Genomic DNA, 22,276 nt, shown 5'->3' with positions numbered 1-22,276 from the left:
TGTTCTCCTTGCTTCAATTTCTGATTAGGATCAGCACATATAGCAATATACCTGACCACATCTGAAAGCTTCAAATGATTTTTTTGAAAGTTTATGTATGTAGTTTTGCCACTTCAGGCACAGAATTTTTCAGCTGCCCCTGTGAGCTTAAAAACATAGGGGCTTAATCTCAGGAAAGAGTAGAGAAGAATATTTTAAAAACATCAAATGAGATAAAAATCACTGGGACTTGTTTCTTCAACTCTTCTATTGCGCTTTTGAAAATTATGATTAAAAAAAGTCTTAAGTCGGCAAATACCCTTAATTTAAACAAGGTTTCTACTGGAGTAAAGATTGGCTGACATGCATTTCATCATAAAAAAACTTATTAAAACTATTAAGATGATAAGACATTAAACTAGAGATAATGGCTTTACAGGCATGCCATTTTTTATATTTTATAGTCATCTATGCACAGCTTTATTTCCTAAACACAAAACACAATGGAACACCTCATGATGGTTTTAAACTCTTTTGTCTTTGCTGTAGGTTTGCCTGCTTTAGGGGAAAAAATGGTGCATTATTTTGAACAGTGGCAGGAAGTGGATTTTTAACAGAATGAGCTTAAAAAATTCCAGCTGTGTTCACATTGAAGCCACCGAAAAGTCTAAGCCCAGGATCAGCTCTCCACGCCAACTAAATCCTTCTCAGGCCTCAAAAAGTAAATTTTTGAAAAAACGCCAGCTTCTCCTTGAAAATAACATCTTAATTGGTTGGTATGGAAAATTTTGAAGTGCCGTTTTGAAGACACAAGTGCTCGCATTTTTGTATGCTAATTTGATATTGTGGCTTTTAAGAACGCTTAGTGTATTAACACTGAGACCATCTTGTAAAACTGCAATGACAGGGATGCAGGCAGGCAATATCAGAGCAGGAGGAATTTCTACAAACTGTAGGAACTAAATGTGTTACAAAGCACCCTGGGCCACTGAAATGCACCAAAATGGCCAAAGAAGTGTATGACTTTGTGTCAGCGAAAACACTGTTTTCCATTCACAGCTGGCTGCAGCCCAGTAGAGGACAAGGGAACTCCAGTCTCGTTTATCTTTTAAGATCAGTAGTTGTGATCAAGGAGTTTTCAACATCAGTTTTAGGTTCATACCTTGTAAAATGTTCACTGTCAAAAAACAGAAAGCGCAATCACGCCTATTGATGCATATATGATATGGTACACACACGAGGTTTTAAATACAAGTAATTTTACATTAAAAAAAGAATTACTGTGGGATTATGAATACATCTATCCTACTATCTCTCCCTCTTTAAGTTTCTATGCATATTAAATTATCTACCCTGCAATTTATCCTCTCCTTCTGCTGTTAAGAACTTGGCATTCTTGGTTTGTTATGTGAGAAGGGATGAAAATGAACCTTGTCATTCCTGGCCATTAGGTTTTGAGGTGAATGAGCGATCAGACACTTGCATCACATATTTCCCTTATCCTTGTAAATCTAACTCTGCAGCTCTTTTAAGTAGGGCTACTGAGAGGTACCGACTGATTTACATAAATGTTCAAGGAAACAAAATATTCATCCAATTAAACTGATACGGAACTGAACGAAATAGATTTATTTTGCATAACATGGCACTTTTAAGAGCAAATGCATTTTTCATTAAGAATGGTAAAGGGAAATGGTATTATTAAGCAAAAGGAAAAAAAGCACAAAAAGCAACAAATGGTCCAGAAAAACAGGTGACTGAGAAAGCCCTTTACTATCAGAGAAGGATAAACAAACTAACTAACTAACTTTCTTTCTATCTTTTTTTCTTTCTTTCTCTCTCTCTCTTTCTCTTGTGTTGCAGGATTTGCAGAGGAATGACCTCACATACAGGAACTATGCAATTGCAACAGAAATACTGAAAGGAGATGATAGGAAAAATAGATGTAAGTGAATTTTAATACGTCACACTTACATTTACTGTGTGACTCTAACGGAAAATTCTTTTTCTTCATTTCAGAATGCCAGTTTGACCCTTTTAGTGGGTGAAAGTGATGCCTTTAATTAAAGAATTTGACTCCAACTTCCTCTAGATTTTTTTAATGAAATTAATTGCCAAGACACATTTTTTTCCGTTAAGTAAGTTGGCAACCCAGCGTGACTGTGATGCCTCTCCATCTACATTCTAGAAGATAATTTTTGTGAGACAATCATTAATCCCAGAGTAGTGAGCAAGATTAAACAGAACAACCCCAAAGTCTGTGTACATGTTCCAAACTATTTCTAAACATTCCATTTCATGAAATCATATTTGCACTTAAAATTTGTGCAGTGATTAAAAACGTCATATAAAAATACACCCTAAGCTTCCAAATAAAAACATTCTTCCTTTCCCAAGATTACTGTGGTCATTAAAAATATCACATCATACTCCAAATGAACAAAAAGAGTGTTATAGCCTAATATGCTGGTAAATTCCATTTTGGAGAAAATCAAGAGCTCAGTCCTGAAAGCTGCTCAGGACTCTTGCTGATTTAAGGGCAGTCAGGAGGGATGCAGCACATGCCTAGTCTGAGCCTAACTTTCTCACCTGAATGTCTCATACATTTTGAAATAGATATTTCATTCCTTTTCACTCTCTGATTGAACAGACTGTGGCTGTGCACTGGTGAAAAGCTGTTGCAGATTTTTTTCTATCAATATGTTTTGACAGAGGGCTCCCAGTAAAATGCTCATTCTAGAAAATGATGAAATACCATGGACTACAATTTTTCATAAGCAAGATGCCTGATGTAGCAGGACATCTCTTCAAAATGCGGAATCTTGTTTGTATTAGTGGAAGGGACTTGTCTTGGAAGATACAATTATTTTAAGATCATCAGTTATAATAATTTATGCTGTGTTTCTGAAAATAATGTAGGTTTAATCTGGGGCATTAATCTGGGTAATGGAGAAGCCTTTCTAACATTTACTTTTGCATTTATAACTAATGTGCTGTTGGGAATATCCCATGTACTAGCTATTGTACAATCTGAGTGTAACTACAACTACTATTAACCACTTGAGGAGCAAGTGACTTTTTCCTCAAAGACAGGACATCAGACTTATATTCACACAGATAAGGAGAATATTAAATTCTCTGAACAGCATGATGATTCTGGCTCCAGAAGAAGGCTGGTTTCTTGGGAGAGACAGAGCTGTCGCTCCCTACCTCCCTTCTGCAGCAATGCCAGAAGTTTAGCTCCAGTAAATCAATAAGCAAGGTTTCTGCTTCCAGGAAGAAACCGTATCACTGATGGATGAAATAATGCCACAAATGCAAGGTGTTCCAAGTTTAAATTGAAAAGGGATGGAGGTAAGAAGGGAAGGGAGGAAGGACAGCACACTTAAGCCCTCCATTAATCACCATCTTTCACTTCATTGCTGGAACACACACTTATCGCGGCTTGTCCACTTCACAGGAGGAAAGAAGATCTGACACTGCACTGATTCACGCAGGTAAGGGATATTTTTCACTCCTAAGTTGCATCTCTGAGATCCCAACTCTGTAACATGATGAACGAAAGAAAATGCAGCGCTTCTTTTAACCTGGAGTCTGCTGCAGCCACAGCAGGATGAAAGTAAGACGAGACGGGAAGGCACGCTGTGAATCAGCAAACGGCGCTCTTATCTCAAAGGCCTTTCCCCTGAGAAAGAGTGCCCAGGCTTTTTAATAAGGAGCGTTACTGAGAACAAAAAAGCCAGCACCAAAAAGAAGAAGAAGAAGAAAAAAAAAAAAAAAAAAACTCAACACATGTTTAGGAAATGGCTAGTTCAAATGACAGGATAAAGTCTTGGCCTATGTATTTATTCATGACAGGATCTCAGTCAACGCACTTCAATAAAAGGGGTAATTATAGTGAGTCACGTCACTAATTATATCTGATACACAAAAAGGCCTGTGCAGCGCCACATATCAAAGTGCACTGTGAACTCATCCAGTATGGAAACGGCTCACAGAGAAGCCCTTGTTACTGATGCTTATATAACTCTAGAAAAGATAGGATATTAAAAATGTCTATGCCCTTCTCATTTTGCATTTTTTTTTAATTCTCTATGTAGTGGACTGCAGCAGCTGCAGAATGGAGAATTGTCACAAGTGAAGAGTGAAACTGGGCAAAATAAGATGTTTTTTTCTATGACAAGTAGAGAGAGCTAAGGTGATGAATCTGTCAAAATATTCAAAGTTTAGTTTTTGCCATGCTCAAAAAAAAAAAAAAAAAAAAAAAAAAAGAGAGAGAGAGACAGAGACAGAGAGAGAGAGACGTTTCAAATACAGGTGACTGATATAGGGAATAAAAAGAGAGTAAAGGCAATGAGTCCTCTCTTATACAACACATCTCCCTTTCAGGGTGTAAGAAACGCTCAAACCATCTCCAACTTTGTAAGATTTGGATGATCTACTTATCCAAGAGTAGGATTACATTTATAAGCTTTTTCTCCCTATTTTTGAGCCTGATAATTAATTACCTTGAACACGATGTAGTTAATTACGCTTTCCTCCGAGTGTGACTTCGGAGGACAAGTAATGAACTGGAGCAAACCTTGCCCATGACTTCAGTTCTACTGCATGAAAGTTTTCATAACTGCAATCATAGCACATGCAAGCTAACTTTAAATACAAAAATAACGCATCTAATTCTCCTCTTACAAAAACCTCATGTCAACAAGGAAAAATGACAGTGAAGTCAATTCAGTGACACTGCCACTAAAGAAGAGTTAAGTGTGAAAATAATCAGGCCCAATATTATTTAGCATGTGGGACCTCTACCCTTGAAACTCTAGAAAGAAAACTAAGCTTTGTACAAACTGCTTCCTTTAATACCTTTCAGGAAATATTTTAAAATTTGAATTCAGTCTATTCGAGCAAGATTTACTTGCTGCACTATGTCTATATGAACACAGCTCTGTTGCATTTTTAACAACACAAAAAAAGGAAACAAAAATGTCAGTATGCAGAGAAGACTAAATAAAAAGCTACCTGTAAAGACTTTAATTTGGTAATCAGGTATCTGTCATTAAACAAGACAAGTAAGACTTGTTTGTCAGTTCCATCAAATGCAAAAATATCAACTTCCATACTTAAGAAATAATTTTATATTTTTAGTTGGTGGTATTCAAAAATGAATTAACTTTTTAAATACCCAGTCTGAGACATTTTCACTTGGTTGGTGCTCAACACTTTATAAATTAGCATTGTGTAAGATGCATGAAGCTTAGAAAGTCACAAATCACTTGGTTTTGAGAAAATATGACCCACAATTTGCAGAAAATGATGCCACTACAGAAACATTTAAGAGATCTAAAAAAAAAAAAAAAAAAAAGAAAGAAAGAAAGAAAAAAGAAAGAAAGAAGAAAAAAAATAGAGCTCTCTCTCTCTTTTTTAAGTACTCCTTTATTTCTACTTCATTTTGTAAGCAGCTTTCATTCCATGGACACCACCAAATATCCAATAAATTATTTGAGCATAAACCATTCCCTACTGGATTGTCATCAGGACAAAGTCCCCCAAATAATAAACGAACTTTTTATTAACTGTGCTAACATTAACATTACAATGAGGAACTGTTTAAAAACAAGTTGTACTGCTGTTGCTCAAGAGCTCAAAGAAAATGGTTCTCAGTTCCTTTATTTCTTCTTGAGAGTAACCACAGGGGTGGCATTAAATCTTTTAAAATACGTTGACAGTTGAATAAGTGTTGCTGTTGCTCTGGTGATACTTTATGCTTTTTAATTGTCATTAATGAAGCTGACTGATACTTTCTTAAAAGTTCTTTACATGTTATAGCAATTTTCAGACAAAAAGAGAAACAAAACTGTCTGCAAATTAGCCTTGATCCACTTCTCATATGGAATTTTCAGTGGAGACAATGGGAGAATCTGCATGGGAAATATCTGCTTGACCAGACATTTTAGGTAGGAATGCACGAAATGTCCTCAGTAACCCTTGATAATTGTGAAATTATCACTTGGTTGTGCATCTCCATATAAATTCAAAGTTCAAAGAAGCTTTGTTTGAGAGCAGTTTCAAAAATCAGTTGTGAACTGCTTTTACTGATTCAAAATCTAATGTTAAAATATGGCCCAATTCATTTTAGGAATGGAAAAAAAAACAAACACAAAATGTAAAATTGAGCTGGAAATGAAAGAAAGTTTAACATTATTGTGGAGCTCATTTATTATTTTCATAATACTCCCACTGGTTTGGAGAAAGGTTTTGCCCATATGCAGCCTTAAAGAGTTAGTTCCCAATTATCCCTTCAGAAACATGTAGAAACAGGGAGGAATGCATGTGGCTTGTGAAACAGCAGGCATTATACTTGGTAGCTCATAAACAGATAAGGGAAGTCTTTTGCTATGAGTAGAAAATAAATTATGATTCTTTAAATTATGGTGGGAAAATCTCTTCAGGGGTCAAAGAGCTGCAGGAGGTAAGGGGAGGGGGAAAGGGTATTCCAGTAGTCTAGGGAGCCTATCCTTTGCCTCATCATGGGTACCCTCTGTCTTACGTGCTCCCATACTAAACCAGCAGACAATTCCCACATTGCCCAACAAGCTTCACATCTCTGCAGTTTCGGAATCAGAAAAAGTTATAGCCACCTTTCTATCTTCAGTGCTTCCGAGCTCTGTAAGTGCAGCCGACAGAACCGATGGGCTGAGCCTTTGCAATTAAATGAGACAATTAGAGTATGATAAATCATTCCTGGCAAATAGCAGATTCCTTCATCTGATTCTCCATAGGCCCAGTGCCTATACCTGTGCAAAACATGCAATTCGACTCCAGACTGACCTTTCATTTTTCCCAGTGAATGGCTAAACAAGGTGCAAAGCAACAGAAATCAGTCCTAGGAGTTATGTATGACACTGGAATTTTCAAGATAATTAGGGTGCAGACAGCAATAATTTCTGCACTCACGTCATATGCACATTTAACAATCTCAGCTAAGTCATGAACTACATTTTAATTAGACAGAGGTCCATGCTTTTGATTTCAAAAACAGAAATTAGGCTTGCAGTCCTTCACCTATTGACGTTAATTGCAAATTCCCTATTATCAGACACTTGAGGTATTAACCCAGGCTTACTTTTTAATTACATTTGATTCTTAATGAAGTAGATGGCAAAGAGCAAGAGCAGCTCATGATTCAAACAATTCACATTTTCATCTTTCCTGATGAAGAACAACAGAATAGGTCAAGATACTCTGGATTTTCCCATGAGAAATGCTGCAATTTGAATAGGCTCAATTGACTTGCTCCTGAAGGAGCAGGTTAGCTTTGAAAAGCATCACTCATTTCCTTCTCCTGTATAAATTCTACCCCCAAAACTTATACAATTATAGAAACTAAGCCAAATCTAATTCAGAACATAAAGAACACCCTGTAAGTAATCTAAACTTGAATGACTTGCCTTTCTTGTCTAATGTCATTTAAAGCATAGTAAGTCCTAATTGTAGTTTTATTTTCAAACGATACACTTTGAAAGAGTGATAGCTCTCTGCAAAATCTGACAAATTCTCAGGACACAGAGGCTGCCAATAACTTGATATACCTACATGACTTAGAAACAATAAACCATGAAGCAGTTCATGCTGAAAGACTGTGTTATCACACGTGGCAACAGAACAACACAAAGTTTCACCTTCTCTCGTTGTATCTTTGTATCTATCATACCCATGTAAAGAAATGAAGATTTACAGAACAGAGATTTATACTACAATGGGGCTGTTATTGTGTTGTACACAACCTACTAACTCTTTTTACATAACGAAAGTTGTTTCTTACCATCTGGAGATCAGACTTAAAAATAAACATATTGTTTTCATGTTTTATGAAAAGTTCAGCCCTGTATTTTGGATATTACTGATACATTATAAAAGGCACATTACATTTCTTAATTCTATGACTTTGAAAGATTGTTACAGATCAAGGAGTTTAATATACAAGTTATTGGGAAAAAATCTGAATGTTTTTCTGTACAAAACTTGGGATCATATTCAGCAGAAATCTGGGACCATGACTTCAGGCTACATTTTAATTATGAGGAGACAAAAGGAATGTATTAAGGAAAGTAAAATGTCCATTTTAACACAGTCATGCAGTATGGCAAGTCACGGGTGACACTTACTTTCTGCTAACTTTCACTAAGGCTAGAGACCACTGGTTTCACCTATATAAAACATCACCTTAAAAATCAAGGACGTGACACAGGGCTGTTAAAAGTATTGCAGAATCACACTGTAAGCAAGACGGCTCATACAGGAGATCAGGGAAACCTAGATTATTTTCAAGGCCACTGGACACAATGTGGAAATCTTAATTAGCCTATTTTGCCCAACTGTGACAGAGATGCAAGTGTAATACACATTCACAGCCAAACTTGCTTCTGTGTTGAGAACCACCACTATCCACATTAAACCAGCATTAGTTAAACAAGGAAAATAAATTCCCACCTAGGCCACCACCTGCTTGATCACTTGGCAATTCCTTTTTGGAATACAATATTCACCACCACTTTAACTAAACCTATGCAATTTATACCTACCAAGTATTGAGTTCGTAAGACTAATACCATATATCCCAAAATATACAATATCTTACAATTGATCAGTCAACTATTTGCTATTTGCAGAAGGTCTAACTTGGTGAGGTCTCCTTCTGGATGGCTCTCAGGCTGTATACATAGTTATGATCATTGCTGTGAGTAGCAATATTGGTTACTTTGCAGCTTTATTTTTTTTTTATTTTTAACTGATTCTTCTAAAGATTCTTCAGGGCATGCAGAATATTCACATGGCAGGATGTGGCAGCTGCAGGACAGCCTTGCACTTGTGAATAATACAAAACATCCTAATGCAGACGGTATTGATGCAGGTAGTAGCCTCAAAGACAAATCCCAGAAAAAATAGAGGGCTGAAGAAAGCAAGTGTCACATACTTAATAATGGACAATTTACGATTTAATATAATAGAACAGATAAGCCCCCGTTCTGAAGGACACGCATGTTCTGAAGAAGTAGTTAAAATCAGCACTTAAGACAAGGATTAATACTGGAAGAATAGGATCCCTTTAGGCATACAGGAGATGGCATTTTGATGACTGAAACAGTGAGTGGAGTCACTGTCAAAATACAGATAGCACAGGTACACTGTAGCCCAGATATGCTGCCCTAATTCTTCTTGTACACTGTGTTATAGACTAAGCAACTAAAGCACATTGCAAGTGCCTTAGATGGAGGATAGGACAGACTGATAAAAAAGAGTATGGCAAAATAGCTTACATTAGGTTACACAGGCCTTAGACTACCTTTTTTCTACTTTTCGAAAGAAATGGTTGTTCTTATATTTCCATACAAACCCTCAACATTACAAGAACCATCAGCTGAAACATTTTATTATTCTATCATTTTTTTAATTTAAACAGAAAGACCTCAGAGAATTTTCATAGAAATGCAAAGAAAGATAAAATTGTTACAACACATGTAGTCACGAAACAAAATATTAATAGCTGGCAGGAAGTCTATTTTGCAATTAAATGCAGAATTTTAAAATAGGTACCTTACTATTAAAGTAATAGTGAAGTAATCAGAGTAATAAAATATTGCTCAGCACTTTAGAGGTGAACATACCTCTCTCTCAAACAAATACTTTTGCTAGTTTATAGTATGTAACATTTTGCAATCACGAATGCCTAAGTACATCCAACGCATTGTACAAAGTATGCAAAGACTGGTATTTTGCCAAAGGACTCCTGCGCTTTTCTAACTATCTTGGTAAACCTTCAAGGCGTCTGATAGTCTGATTTTCAGAGTGTAAAGTGTCACAGTTGGGCAACAAATGAAAACAACTCAAATCACTAAGCACTTCTACCACATACCATGTACTTCATGTGCTTTTATTGTTCCAAAACAAAATTAAGGATAAGATATAAAATCTTTAATTGTTAGCAAATCATAATAACCTTCAAAATAGAGAGAAGGTATGATTATTTAAGTACCTATAGCTATAGTAGCAATGAACTTCATGTAAGAATTAAATTTAGGCTAGAAGATATCTCCATGGCAAATCAAAAATAATAATTGTACACACCGCTAAATAGCCGATTTCTACTTATTGAGCTGAAAGGAGAGAAGAAAATGTTCAAGGATAGCATTTGCTTAAGAATGTTTATCTTCTTTCTTACCATTGAATGTTAAAAACACCCTTGCTTGAGGCTGTGGAGATCCTTTCACATGACCAGAGTAAATAAATATCCCAATCAACACGTGCAGTGCAAGCGATGCCATCTCTTCAGATTTGCAACTTAATATCCAAGAAATGAAACCTGAAAGAAAGAGAGATCACATTACTGTCTTTAAACAATTGTGTGGAGCACAAGGAACACTACAGGACAATCCACGTTAGAAAGCTCTTCTTCCAGCTGAAGTCATGGTATATGATAAAGTGAAGGAGTACAATACCTCTGCTTCTTTTCTTTATGGATCTGAAAAGGGTTTTGTCCAGCTGTATTCTCTGCCAGCACATAAAGAGCTCTCTGCCTGTTAGTACGAACCAACAAAGATGGGCTTTTGGCTAAGACAGACTTAGATTTAGTTTATTTAAATAAGTACAATTTCACCTGCTGGAAAAATAATTATACTAAATGTCAAGGCAGAGCAAAGCAAGGCCAGCAGATAAAGTTTCACGAATGAAAAAACTGGCTGATATTTTTAGACCTCTCTCCTTACTTTACATCATGTTTGATCTCCCTCTCCGCTCCCCCCTCTTCCCCTCTTCTTCTTCTTCTTTTTTTTTTCTTTTAATATTTGAAATCAAAGGTGTTCAAAAATGAACCTTAAGTTTTAGAAAGTTGAGAGCTCTAGTAGCCTCAACACCTTTTCTAAAGGTGAAGTCCTGGCCATATACGTCACTAATTTCAATATCCTTGAAACCAGAAGTATTTCAACATGCTTGAAACTATTAGTCAACATTTGCTTTTTGGGTTAGCTCCTTTTAGGCACCTACCTGCTCTCTCAGACTTCTTAGAGCAATAACAATACTCCGGACTGGGCAGTGTATAAATACTTGATACTGCTGTTACTCACATACATATGCTGAAACCACATCCAATTTTGTAGAGTTTACCTGTTGAGCTCTTCACAGAAACAAAACAAAACAAAAACAAAAACAAAACAAAAAAAAAAACCCAACAACAACAAAAAAAAACACCCCAGGACAAATCTCCACCTTTGCTTAGGCCAGGAGGACTCACGCCAGGCCTGAGACAGCTGACTGGAGCAGCGGCACGTGTCTGGGGCTTCCAGCTGACTTTAGATCAGACCCATAAAAACCAGAACACATTCAAAGTTCAATATACCCATCTATGATGCTTCTGAATTGTGGATCTCAAAACCTGCACAAGTCTGCAGGTTTTCATTTAACCTATGACAACAATTTTGATGTCAGTGGATTAACATTAGTTTCTTCAGCTCAGCTGCAAAAGCCAGAATAAATCATATATACACTTTAGTCCCATTCTTCTACCCTGCCTATATACATAAATACATATGAATATGTGTTTTTATATATGTATATATTATATATATATATATATTTCTTTAAGGTCTCAACAGCCTTTCAACTAGATACTATTTACTGGTATTTAATGATTTAATGATGGGGCAATATATACGATTCAGTGGTAACTGGGAGCACCCTGAAGGAGGCAAACTCAAGGGCTCAAAGATAGTATTAAAGCCTAAAGGCTGACTTTTTAATGGAGCGTTTTGTCCATGCAATCACCTCTACTCTTTTTATCTCAGCTCTGCTCTAGCACTACAGTCCCTCCAGTGGAAGACAGTATTTCTACAGCCTCATTCGTTCCATCCCTCCAAGATTCACACCTGTCCTGAAAGAACAGGCTGTAACCACCAAACCATGGCAGGAACCAGCTGTCAGGCAGAGATGAATTTAGGTCAGCACCAATTTGGGCTGGATCCACACCACTGACTGAGAGGTAAAGGCTCAGTGTCTCATTACCACCTCTGTCGCTCCATACCCCCTCCCTGTAAATCATTTTTAGCGGCTTCCGTCTGCATCAGGGTTTCCTCCTGAACTGGGGGGCGGGACGGAGCGCGTGCGAGGGCGTGCAGAGCCCTCAGCCTTCCCGACGCGCTCCGGAGTACCGGCAGACGCGGGAACAGCAGGTAAGGCTGCCGCTCTGCTGACTGACAAAAATACTAGTGTCAGGAATTCCCAGACTCGGATCGGGTGTACAGATGATACATATCCATTCTGGCTCAGTTCTAAATAATTTTTTACAGCTTTGTTAACTAATAAATTGATAGTTGTCAAGTTTTTTCCAAGACTAATTCTTAAACAAGTTGCACAAACTCCAAAACTGATGTTGCTCTGTAAGGCTTTAGATTTCATAGAATCATAGAATCGGTAAGGTTGGAAGGGACCTCTGGAGATCACCTAGTCCAACCCCCCTGCTCAGCAGGGTCACCTAGAGCATGTTAGACAGGGTTGCATCCAGGCGGGCCTTGAAGATCTCCAGAGAAGGAGACTCCACATTTAAAACTTGCAACTAGCTCATGGGATAGCCTTTAACTTAACCCTCTTCTGAGAGGGGAGTACTTCTAAATCCTGATAAGATGCTTTGTCAGGCCAAAACAAATAGCCAATCATACTGAACATGTCATTTAACAGATGCAATGGGATTAGTATTCTACAGTAGCAGCACTATGTTTTCTTTGCAAGAGATGAAAAGTCAAGGAGAAAAAACTATATGGCTTTTTCTCTTTCCTTAAATGACAGTTAATGATAATAATACCAACATTACGACCCTTTCAGCACTCTTTCCCCCTCATCCTGTCTCCTGCCAATTCTAATGCAATCAGCTATGAGTGAAATATTGTTACATTTCATTGTTCAAATTTCCAATCTTCTCTGATACACAAAAGTGTCAGGCAAATACTATTCAAATTTTAAGCTTCATGGTTCCTACCCAGCTGTTAGACACATAAATAATAAATGCACATTGTGCCACAAAGGTATCTCTGGGTATCTGTCATGTGAATTACCTAATGGAAGTGGGTTTAATTTCAGGGATTTACATACCTGGTAACTGAAAACAAACTCATTTCAGGTTTGAATCTCAGTTTGGGCTTATATCCCACTTCTGAAATTATCTCAGTAAGTCATGATACTATATTCAGCATGCCCTGTGCACATGATCTCTGCTGACAACCCGCAGACCTAGAATTTTGCGAGCACTTTTAAAAGAATCTTCCAGGACAGAGGAAAAGCAATGTCTAATTCCATTTTTTTTTTTGCTCTTATACTCTATTTTAAGCATAAACACACCAGCAAACCGCTACTAAAGTAACGTGGTGAAGTTATCCTGACGCAGAGGTCCCTTTCAGCATGCTACACTGCTTTTGGAAAGTATTATATAGCTTCGCTGTAAAGTGTTGTGCAGGTGTCATCTGCTAAAGATTGAGTCCTCTAATCCCTGTAAGGAAAACCGTTCACCGGCAGAAAAGAAAGAAAGAAAGAAAGAAAAACCCAGACTAAGCAGGTCTGGAAAATACTACTTTAACTATCTGTGAACAGTAGGAAAATTCAATAACCAAACACATTTCACATCGATTAGAGCAAAGAAAGAGAACTTTCAATTGTGCTTACCCTGCTATTGGAGGAGCCAGTAATACAGATTTCTATCTGGTTTCTATCAGTTTATGGACTCCAGTCCTGTTACCAGAACATTTTAATTCCAAATCTGGCTCACTGTGGGGAGGGGAAAAAATAATCTCTCTTCCTGATGGTTGCAAAGGTACTCCCGGTTCCTCTGTAAAATAATCCTTATAGCCGGACTCCTAAGGCACCAGCAACTCTTCTCCCCAGCCCTCAATTAAGCACCTAGGAGTGAATGGAAAGTAGCCGCGCGATGACGGTGAAAGCTTTGGTTTCCGATTACAGAGAGCGGCTCGGCTCGGCTCGGCTCGGCTCGGCTCGGCGCTGCCCTCGCCGCCGCGCTCGCCAGCCGCCTCACCCCGCGCTCCGCTGCACCATTAGCCGAGCACATCGGGCGGGAGCTCATAAATAACGGCGAGGCCCCACCCCGGCGCGGCGCGGCGCGGCGCGCCACGGCACGGCACGGCACGGCACGGCACGGCACAGCACAGCACAGCACAGCGCGGCGCGGCGCGGCCCGGGCGGGGCGGCCGGCGGCTCCGCTCGGCTGCGCCCGGCGGCGCGGCGCGGCCCGCGGGCGCGCACGGGGGGCAGCCTCCGCGCCCCGCCGAGGTGACGAGAGGGGCTGTAAGGGGAAAGTCCCCACCCGGCCAGCCCCGCGGGAGGCTTCCGCGGCCGCCCACGGCGCCGGGCACGTCCCCCCCATCCGCGCACACGCGGACACGCGCACCCCCCCCACACACACACACCGCGACCCCTCGCGCAGGCCTGCCCGCCCGCGGGGGGCAGGGAAACGCGCGCGGAAAGTTCCCCCGCCGCCGAGGGAGCCGGGACGCGGCTGCCGGGCCGCCCCGACGGCAGCGCCGCGGCCGGGCCGGGCCCCCGCGGGCGGTGTGCGGCTGGGGCGGGGGGAGCTTTCGGGGGAGGCCGGTAGGTGTCACTGCGAAGAGGGGGGAGGAGGCAGGGCCGCGGTCCGGGGGAAGCGGGTCACACCGACCCCCGGACGAGGAGGGTGCGGTTGGTGGTGTTTTGTTTTTTTTTTTTTTTTTTTTTGAGGAGAAGGAGGAGAATTATTTATTGTTTTTGAAACTTTAAAAGAAGATGAGTGAAGAATTAAGGAGCGTTAGAGCAGCAGTTAGATTCACAGTTCAGTCTCCTGTTTTTTGCACTTTCAATTTTTTCCATTTTTTTATGCAAGCTTTCAAAAGCGCTTTAGCAGGTTAGGAGACTAGGAGTTACTTTTTCTCCACCTCAGCTTTGCCCAAGATACAGAGTTAATAGCAAAGTTTCCATTTTTAGTAAGACTCATGCTCCCACAGCAGTTGGACAGTGTTGAAAATCTTATCCAGGACATCCTGAAAACATGAGCCGGGATAAAACTGGTGAACTGCAGCATAGCTCAATTAAATCCAATAGGATATTCCAGATGACAGTGTCTGGGTTTGGGGCTATTTTGTAGGCAGAATTTGTGCAAAGTCTCCCGGGTTGTCCTGTGAGTACACTGTGTTTCGGTGTGACCTGCTAGGTGCTAACTTCCGAACCACAGTTTACGTTTCTGCAGGGGAAGGTGCTGTGTGATGCAGCCGAGGCAGTGCAGAGCGCGCGGCGGGGTCCCGGCGCCGCGGTGCTTCGAGGGAGCGCGTCTCGTTATGCTCGAGCAGCCGTATGCTGTAGCTGAGGTATGTGAACAGGTAAACAAGTACCCGCAATGAATCACTACCGGCGTTCAAGTTCAGATTTTGTTTCCAGCTATTATACCATCGAGCCATTTTCTTGGCACCAGAGCACTCAATAATACTTAATGTATCGGGCAGAGAGCAGGGAGTAGTCTGAATACAGTACTCTTTAATTTTGTCCCTCCAAATGGATATCTCTTTGGCCTGTATGTATAGGCCCATTCGTGTAAAAGGTCATCTACGTGAGCTAGGGTCACAAATGTTTCAGAGGCTGTTTCTCCCCCAAGCTTCAGCACCTGTCTAGCAAAATTAGTGTTCTCTTCAAGTTAGAAATTCCCATATTATAAAGCACTTAGAATATAAAAGTATGGGACGTGCCTTCCTCTGAAATCAAACGTCAGATTTACCATTGATTTTACAAAAGAACAGAGTACAGCTTTTTGAAATGCTTGATCTACTTCAGATCGTATCCTGAGGATGAATTAGCTGATGCCACCAGACAAACTAAACTCTCCAGAATAGGAGTCCTTAAAAATATTGGTGCCGTTCCAGTTCTCCTCCTTGACACAACTAAACTGCACAGAAATACATCAACATTTGCTGTCATAAAGAGCAATTATAGTACACCATCAGAAAACTTGTTCATTCAGTGACCAGTTAATGTGACTGTGAACATAATGCTGCTCATCCTTGAAATGTAGTAACGTTCATAAGCCTCTAAGTCTGGCAGCATTGTCTTGGCAAAAGGAGAAGTCACTTGTCTGCTTTGGAAAATCCCCACAAATAAGTGCAATTGGAGATCACCACACCAAACAACACAAGTGAATCAGCTAATTCAGTGTTCTCTCTTGCTGTGGTCTTGTGGGGTGATTCAGAGCAGAGCCTACAGAAAACCACGAAACAAAATATGAAATAAATAACCTTTCTTTTAGGAGGAGTTTAATAAGTGGCAATGCCAGTCAAAGAAAAAGAAGAATGTTACTATGAAATACTAACTCTAAAAATATTGATGACTATTCTAGTTTTGCTTCTCAAAATATTTTTGCCATAACTTTTTTTTTAAAAAAAAAAAAAAAAAAAAAGATTCCACTTTTCTTCTTAAAATTCAGAAAAAATATCTTCCAAGTGAAATCACAAACACACGCTCCTAGTAATATAGTATGAGAAAAAGACAACAAAAGAATATGCTCAAGCATAAATCAACATCAGCTTTAGTTAAAGTCACTTGTGTCTGTCAGTGCTTTTGTATATGTGGACACTAGGGAGCCATCTGGCTATCTGCATTTCTTTTCCACATGTATTAACTCCATGAGAGGTAGAAAGGTAAAGTGGAGCAGTGAGGAAAATTATGGGGATTTCTGACACTCCCTCAAGGTCTTTGGGTTTATAAACTAGCAAAGGAACTACAAAGACAAACACAAAACTTTAATCTGTAAGATAACATCATATATCTGTTGGGCAAAGCAAGACTATGCTAATTTTAAAAACAAAGCAAATTGAAATACGCAGTGAGCCATATTGATTTATTTGTATTTAACGTATGCATGTGTGCAGGTTGGAGCAAGATAATTAGCTTTAAAAAGCAGTTTGAACTTCACAGCTGGACTAAGTGAAATGGTTAAAGTTTTATTTTAGATGTTTTGTAATAGCATGTATTAGCTTCGAGCAAAAGTAATGGAATGGAAATTACTTTTCCAAACTATGAGGTGGGGTTTCAGTATTTACTGGCATGAATCAGCCCTATGAGTGAAATGAAAAGTATGCAAGACACTTGCTTTCCAGGCTGTATATTTTACAGGCTAACATAGAGATAGATGAGGACAAATAAGCTGGACTCAACTTTGCAGACCATTTTCAATCATTCATATATTGCACAAAGCATACAAAGTGTTTTGCAGTTTGTTTCTAATTCTGATGAATGATGCATTTGAGATTTATAATGAAGTGCAGTTATTCCAGGTTGCAGTTACTCCGTGTGGTAGGACTGGAGTCAGGCTCTTTGTCTCAGACTCAGAATCTGAGACTACCACAGTGTGAGCGGAGTAGGCAAATCCCCCTGGCCAAAAACAGAGGGATGCTTATTTTGTTGTTTCTCTGCATGTTGTTTGCTTGTTATCCATACAAGTCATTCTAGTGGACCTCAGGCCTAACTTTTGACCTAAAACACTAAATGAAGTCATGAATGAGAAAAGAAGCAGTGGAAGGAGAAGGCAAGAGTGCCTTCATTCTTCTGCATTCATGACTTCTGCTCAGCATTTTGTTTGGGGGTTTGTTTTGTTCCTTTTTTTTTTTCCTTCCCAATTAGATTTTCACTGAAGAAGTGAGCAGATTATAGAAACAGAAGAAAGAGGACAGCTTTAAAACAGGGAGATAAGAACCCAAAAGTTGGATGAAGAAGGTAGAGGAGAAAGACAGGAACCTCCTGAGATATGTGTGGAATAATGAAAATGGCATGGTGAAACTGGACCAAATAATTTCACTGAATTAGCAGCAATTAGCCATTAAGAAGATCAAGAGGTTTAGTAATCAATTTCTACTTTAAATACAAGCGTGATTTAAACAAGATCAAATACTAGCTATGCTAAAAATGTTGTAAAGACATGATAAAAGTGAACATCAAATGTAATCCATTCCTTGCTTAAAAAAAGGAAAGAAACAATGTGTAGAGTAAGTGTCCAGATTAGAAGTGAGGAGAGAAAATGATATTAGCTTCTCTTTCTTCTCTGCTCATTTGAGTGTCTGATACCGTTAGAGAAATTCAGGTCATTCGGTAGAATGATTAACTGATCTCGGTTTCTTCTTCTTCCACAGGTACAAGAACAGGGAAAAGTATGAAATACATCAGCTGTTCGTGGTGGGGAAGCTATTGGTCTTTTGTCTTGAAGGTGTGCTAAAATAAGTAATGTTTTATTTTCTTATTCACAGCGAATAGTCCAAAGACTTCAGGAGATGGTCAAGATAAAGGTATTTGTAATACTGGTGTGTGGTCAGAGAGGGCACAGGACACGATGTGTCCAAGGACCTCTTCTGGTCCAAGGACCAGTGGGCCATGGGTCAAATAAGGACTGGTCAGGAGCAGTGGAGCTTCATGACCAAAGTCAGAGCCTTATAAAACTGCTGAGGTGAAGCTAATAAGAAGTCGTAAAACTGAATTCACCAGATTTTTTTTTTTAATACTTTGAGCTATATGAAAGACCATTTCCAGGGGAACATAATGCTGTTTCACAGCACAATGGAGATAGAACAGTTAGGAGTAGGTTCGGTGTAACCATGTTAATTAAGCACTATTAGCTCTATGGGACTGGAGGAAAACATCATGATCTTTGTGTGATAAAACTCCAGTTGTCTCCAGTCAAATATACACAGCTCCAAATGACTTCCCTGGAAGTCAGTGTGGCAGCGCCTCACAGTGAGCTCTGTCATTGAACAGATTGATGATAATTGTGCAGAAATTACAAATAAGTACTTTTGGGTCTGCACAAAAGGTGCAAGTCATTCTAGTATGCTGCCAGCCCTTTAGTGGAGGCAACTACTTCTGGGAGAAGCACAGTATTTTGGTCAGATCTTCCGACTTTTAGCCAGTGTGGTCACATGAGGTCAGTGATACAACCAAAGCCAGTGGAGGTCTGCTTACACAAAGCAGGTTTGGAGTTTTTAACAAACAAAACAAGTCATTGTTACTTTGCGAGCAGGTTATTAAGAATGTCTGGGGAGACTTGAATGAAAAGGGGTGGTTCTTGACACGTCAAGGGTGGCTTCAGCTCAAACAGGCTATAAATGTAAGATAGCACAAATGTATACAGCATATGATTTAATATGTTATTTGTATATTGAAAGTACTTGGAATTAAAGTCCCGTTATGCAAGGAGCTTTACAATCATGCAGGGAGGGTAAGCAAAAGCTGTTACGGAGGAACTTTTAATCCAAACAGACAATAGAGTTAGGAGGGGAGAGGCGCGTAGTGACATAATATTGGGTGCTTACAGTGTGGTATACCAGTCTCCAGCCTGGTGTTTGATCCACTGCTGTGTGCTATTCCACAACACTCAAGGAGGTACTCTTACTCTGCCTGAAGAAGAGTTTGGAAAGGTAACTTTTACTCAGATTCAGCTATTGCAATGTTTATAGAGCATTATGTCAATCACTGTTCTGCAGAAAAATGTCATGTTTTTTTTCATTTTAGATTTGAAATATACCCCTAGAAGACTAGATATATAACTGCCTATTCCCAGATCTGCTAGTACAATCTTGTTTCCCACCATCCTTCATGTTTAAATGAAGAACAGCAACTGCATACCTTGCAGTCAGTGATTTATTTTGTTCTCTGTAAGTACAGACTAAGCTTTACTGATGATATTTATCAGATAATTGCTCAGTGCATATTGTCTGGGTTCTGCAAGCTGTTATTTGTGAAGAGAAGCCTGGAGGGTGTACTGCAGAGAGACCACTGTATGTGCCGTGCTCTTCCCCAAACATCTTCTGTTGGCCACTGCCTTACTGCTTTCCCTAAGAAAGCTTTTCTCATATTGAAGAAAATAAACTTGGAGAATTTATGTGTCCATATGGAAAAAGAGCAAAGCTGATGGAAAAGATCATAAATTTAAACCATGCATGACAAGTGGAGCATTGTGGAACAATCTGAATAATGCCCATGATTTCATGAAAATGTTAAGAAATTTGTGTATATTGACCTGAGGACACAAAGGAACAGAACAGGTGCTAGAACTGATCCCTTCTCATGTGCATCAAGCTTCATCCTTTTGTATTACATCCTAACTATCACTAGAGTCTTTTAAGGTAGATCTGTCAGCTAACCCCATTATGACCATTTTTCCACTCTTACCTTTTCTTTAAGAAATTAAAGTAGCAGAAACCATACAGTGGTAATGCTCGTATAAATCCAAAGTAGCAAGTAATGAAAGAGGTGGAAAACATCGAGATTCCATAGTATTCTGTTTCTTTACAATATTTTTAGCTCTGTGTTAAGAAATTCTTGTTTCTACTAAAGTATCCTTTCACATTTCTTAAAGATGCTGTCATATAGTTTACTATGAGTCAAGGTTTGTCTGTGGAATCAGCATGGTACAGATGGTGTTATATTGATGTTTTAGCTATCACTTTATCACTTTGTTTTATTATATAGGTCCTCCTGCATCCTTATAAAGTCCTAAATAAAACAAAGTCGAAGCTCTGACTTTATTGTGTGCTGTGAAGTATTCTTGTTCCTGTGAATGCTCTACTTCATTTCTGACGCTCATTCATACAGGCCTTTAAATGCTCATAATTCATAAGGACAAATATCCCTGCTTTGCTTTCCTTTTTTTTTAATTTTTTTTAACCATTAGTGCAATAGATACTTTGAATGAATCTTCAAGAAATGCTTTTGTCATTATAATAAGTTATTATATTTCAATCATCAAATTCTTACTTCTTGAAGGTCACCCTGTTGTATTCGTTAGCATGTGTTGCATAAAAAGGATGAGCAAACACTTGGCCAGGATAGTGAAAGCCTGTGAAGTCAATGTGGGCTCATCAGAGCTGGAGAGTCTGCTGAATGCTTTACCCATTCCTGGGGCCCCAAGACAGTCAGGACATAGTCTAATGTAAAATAGCATTGAGTTTTCAGCTTAATATTGAATTTTATTAGCTAAAGAAGGACTGAGAAGTAGTCATAGAATCAGTGCTACCTATTTGTTAATTAAATGAGTTAAAAGTGTATGTTATGCCTATTTTTACATTGATTGCCCACTCCTAGAATAGACTTCATGGAAGCATCTGTATAAGAAATAGAGCATCAGATAATCTAAGGTTCTGAATTAAGTCTCAGAACTTTCTTTGATACTGAAAAATTTCTATTGCTTTAACTTGATTGTTGGCTTCATTTTGAAAAAAACACAATTCAAAGTGAGTCTACATTTAACTTCTTCTCTCATAACATAAACACTCCATTAAATATTTATCATTTTTATCTGTTTCTCTGCAGAACAGCTGTTAATTGAATCTTTATTTGACTCTATTAGCAGTAGTTTGTTTCAAGCCAGGAAGACAAAAAAATCTATATGTTGGATGACAGCCAGAACACAAAACCTTCTGCACAATTACACCTTTGTAACTTAAAATCAATTTATTCATTGTTAATTAGGAGGCAAAAAGAAAAGCATAATTAGATACAATTTTTAAAGGGTTTTTATTTGCTATTGCTTACATTTAGAACACTTAAATGTGTATAAAGTAATGGAAGTTATCTTAACTGCAGAATTGTGAAATTTGATATAAACATTTTCAGTAATATTTCATCACAATGTTGCCTGTTTATTCCTTATTGTTTACTTACAGTATGAGCACTTCAGAATATCAGTAATAACCCTTTTTTGTCAATGCTTATTAATATATGCCAATATTCTTTCCTATTTCTATTATATATGCACAGTTTAATGTAGCTATTGGCAAATGACACTGATCAAAGTGTTCTCAAATGAGTTTCTTATCCTAATTTTTTAAAGTGCTTCCAAGGCTAGATTTTCCATTTTCCTCTCAAATGTCACAGAAATAGAGGAAGTGTACAGAAAAAAATGTTAGTGGTTGGTTATGACTGAAAAGACATGCACAGTATATTCTTTTTCTTTTTTTTCCATCAGGGAAGTGTGTTTTTTTTTTTTTTTCCCTTCCCCTCCACATGCATTGATAGTGTAAATGATCTTAGACCAGCTAAATTTTGGGGAATCCCTAAATATTGCCATAAGAGGGCATTATTCATGCACTTTGAATACATAAAATACACCTCACCATAAGCATATATGTTTTAAAAATGACAATTCTTTACACTCATGCACCAAAGGAGTAAAAAATACAAATACCATATTAGTTAGGAATACCTTAAATGAGTTACTGTGGCAGGCATAGCTCAT

At 38.7% G+C, this 22,276-nt stretch overlaps 1 protein-coding gene and 1 long non-coding RNA gene across 3 annotated transcripts in view; one reads left to right on the top strand and one right to left on the bottom strand.

The window, feature by feature from the left end:
• Nucleotides 1-14,068, bottom strand: part of SEMA3C (semaphorin 3C) — a 130,829-nt gene extending 116,761 nt beyond the window's left edge. The window contains exons 1-2 of one of the 2 annotated variants that reach the window (XM_062581334.1): nucleotides 13,684-14,068; nucleotides 10,199-10,339 (exon numbers count right to left, since the gene is read on the bottom strand). In XM_062581334.1, the coding sequence (XP_062437318.1) occupies nucleotides 10,199-10,301 (103 nt within the window). In that variant the 5' untranslated portion in view covers nucleotides 10,302-10,339; nucleotides 13,684-14,068. Of the gene's footprint in view, nucleotides 1-10,198; nucleotides 10,340-10,475; nucleotides 10,522-13,683 lie in introns of those variants that run through there. The other variant, XM_062581342.1, reaches the window with a different exon arrangement.
• Nucleotides 14,069-15,301: 1,233 nt separating this feature from the next.
• On the top strand, nucleotides 15,302-20,562 carry LOC134152679 (uncharacterized). The gene is made up of 4 exons (XR_009961053.1): nucleotides 15,302-15,371; nucleotides 18,180-18,253; nucleotides 19,368-19,457; nucleotides 19,552-20,562. It is a non-coding gene; the product is annotated as an uncharacterized LOC134152679 (long non-coding RNA).
• The last annotated feature ends 1,714 nt before the right edge of the window (nucleotides 20,563-22,276 follow it).

Source organism: Rhea pennata, chromosome 1 (genome assembly GCF_028389875.1).
Source record: "Rhea pennata isolate bPtePen1 chromosome 1, bPtePen1.pri, whole genome shotgun sequence".
NCBI classification, from domain to species: domain Eukaryota; kingdom Metazoa; phylum Chordata; class Aves; order Rheiformes; family Rheidae; genus Rhea; species Rhea pennata.
Note: the sequence above shows the minus strand (reverse complement) of the source record. Positions and strands in the feature narration are given on the sequence as shown.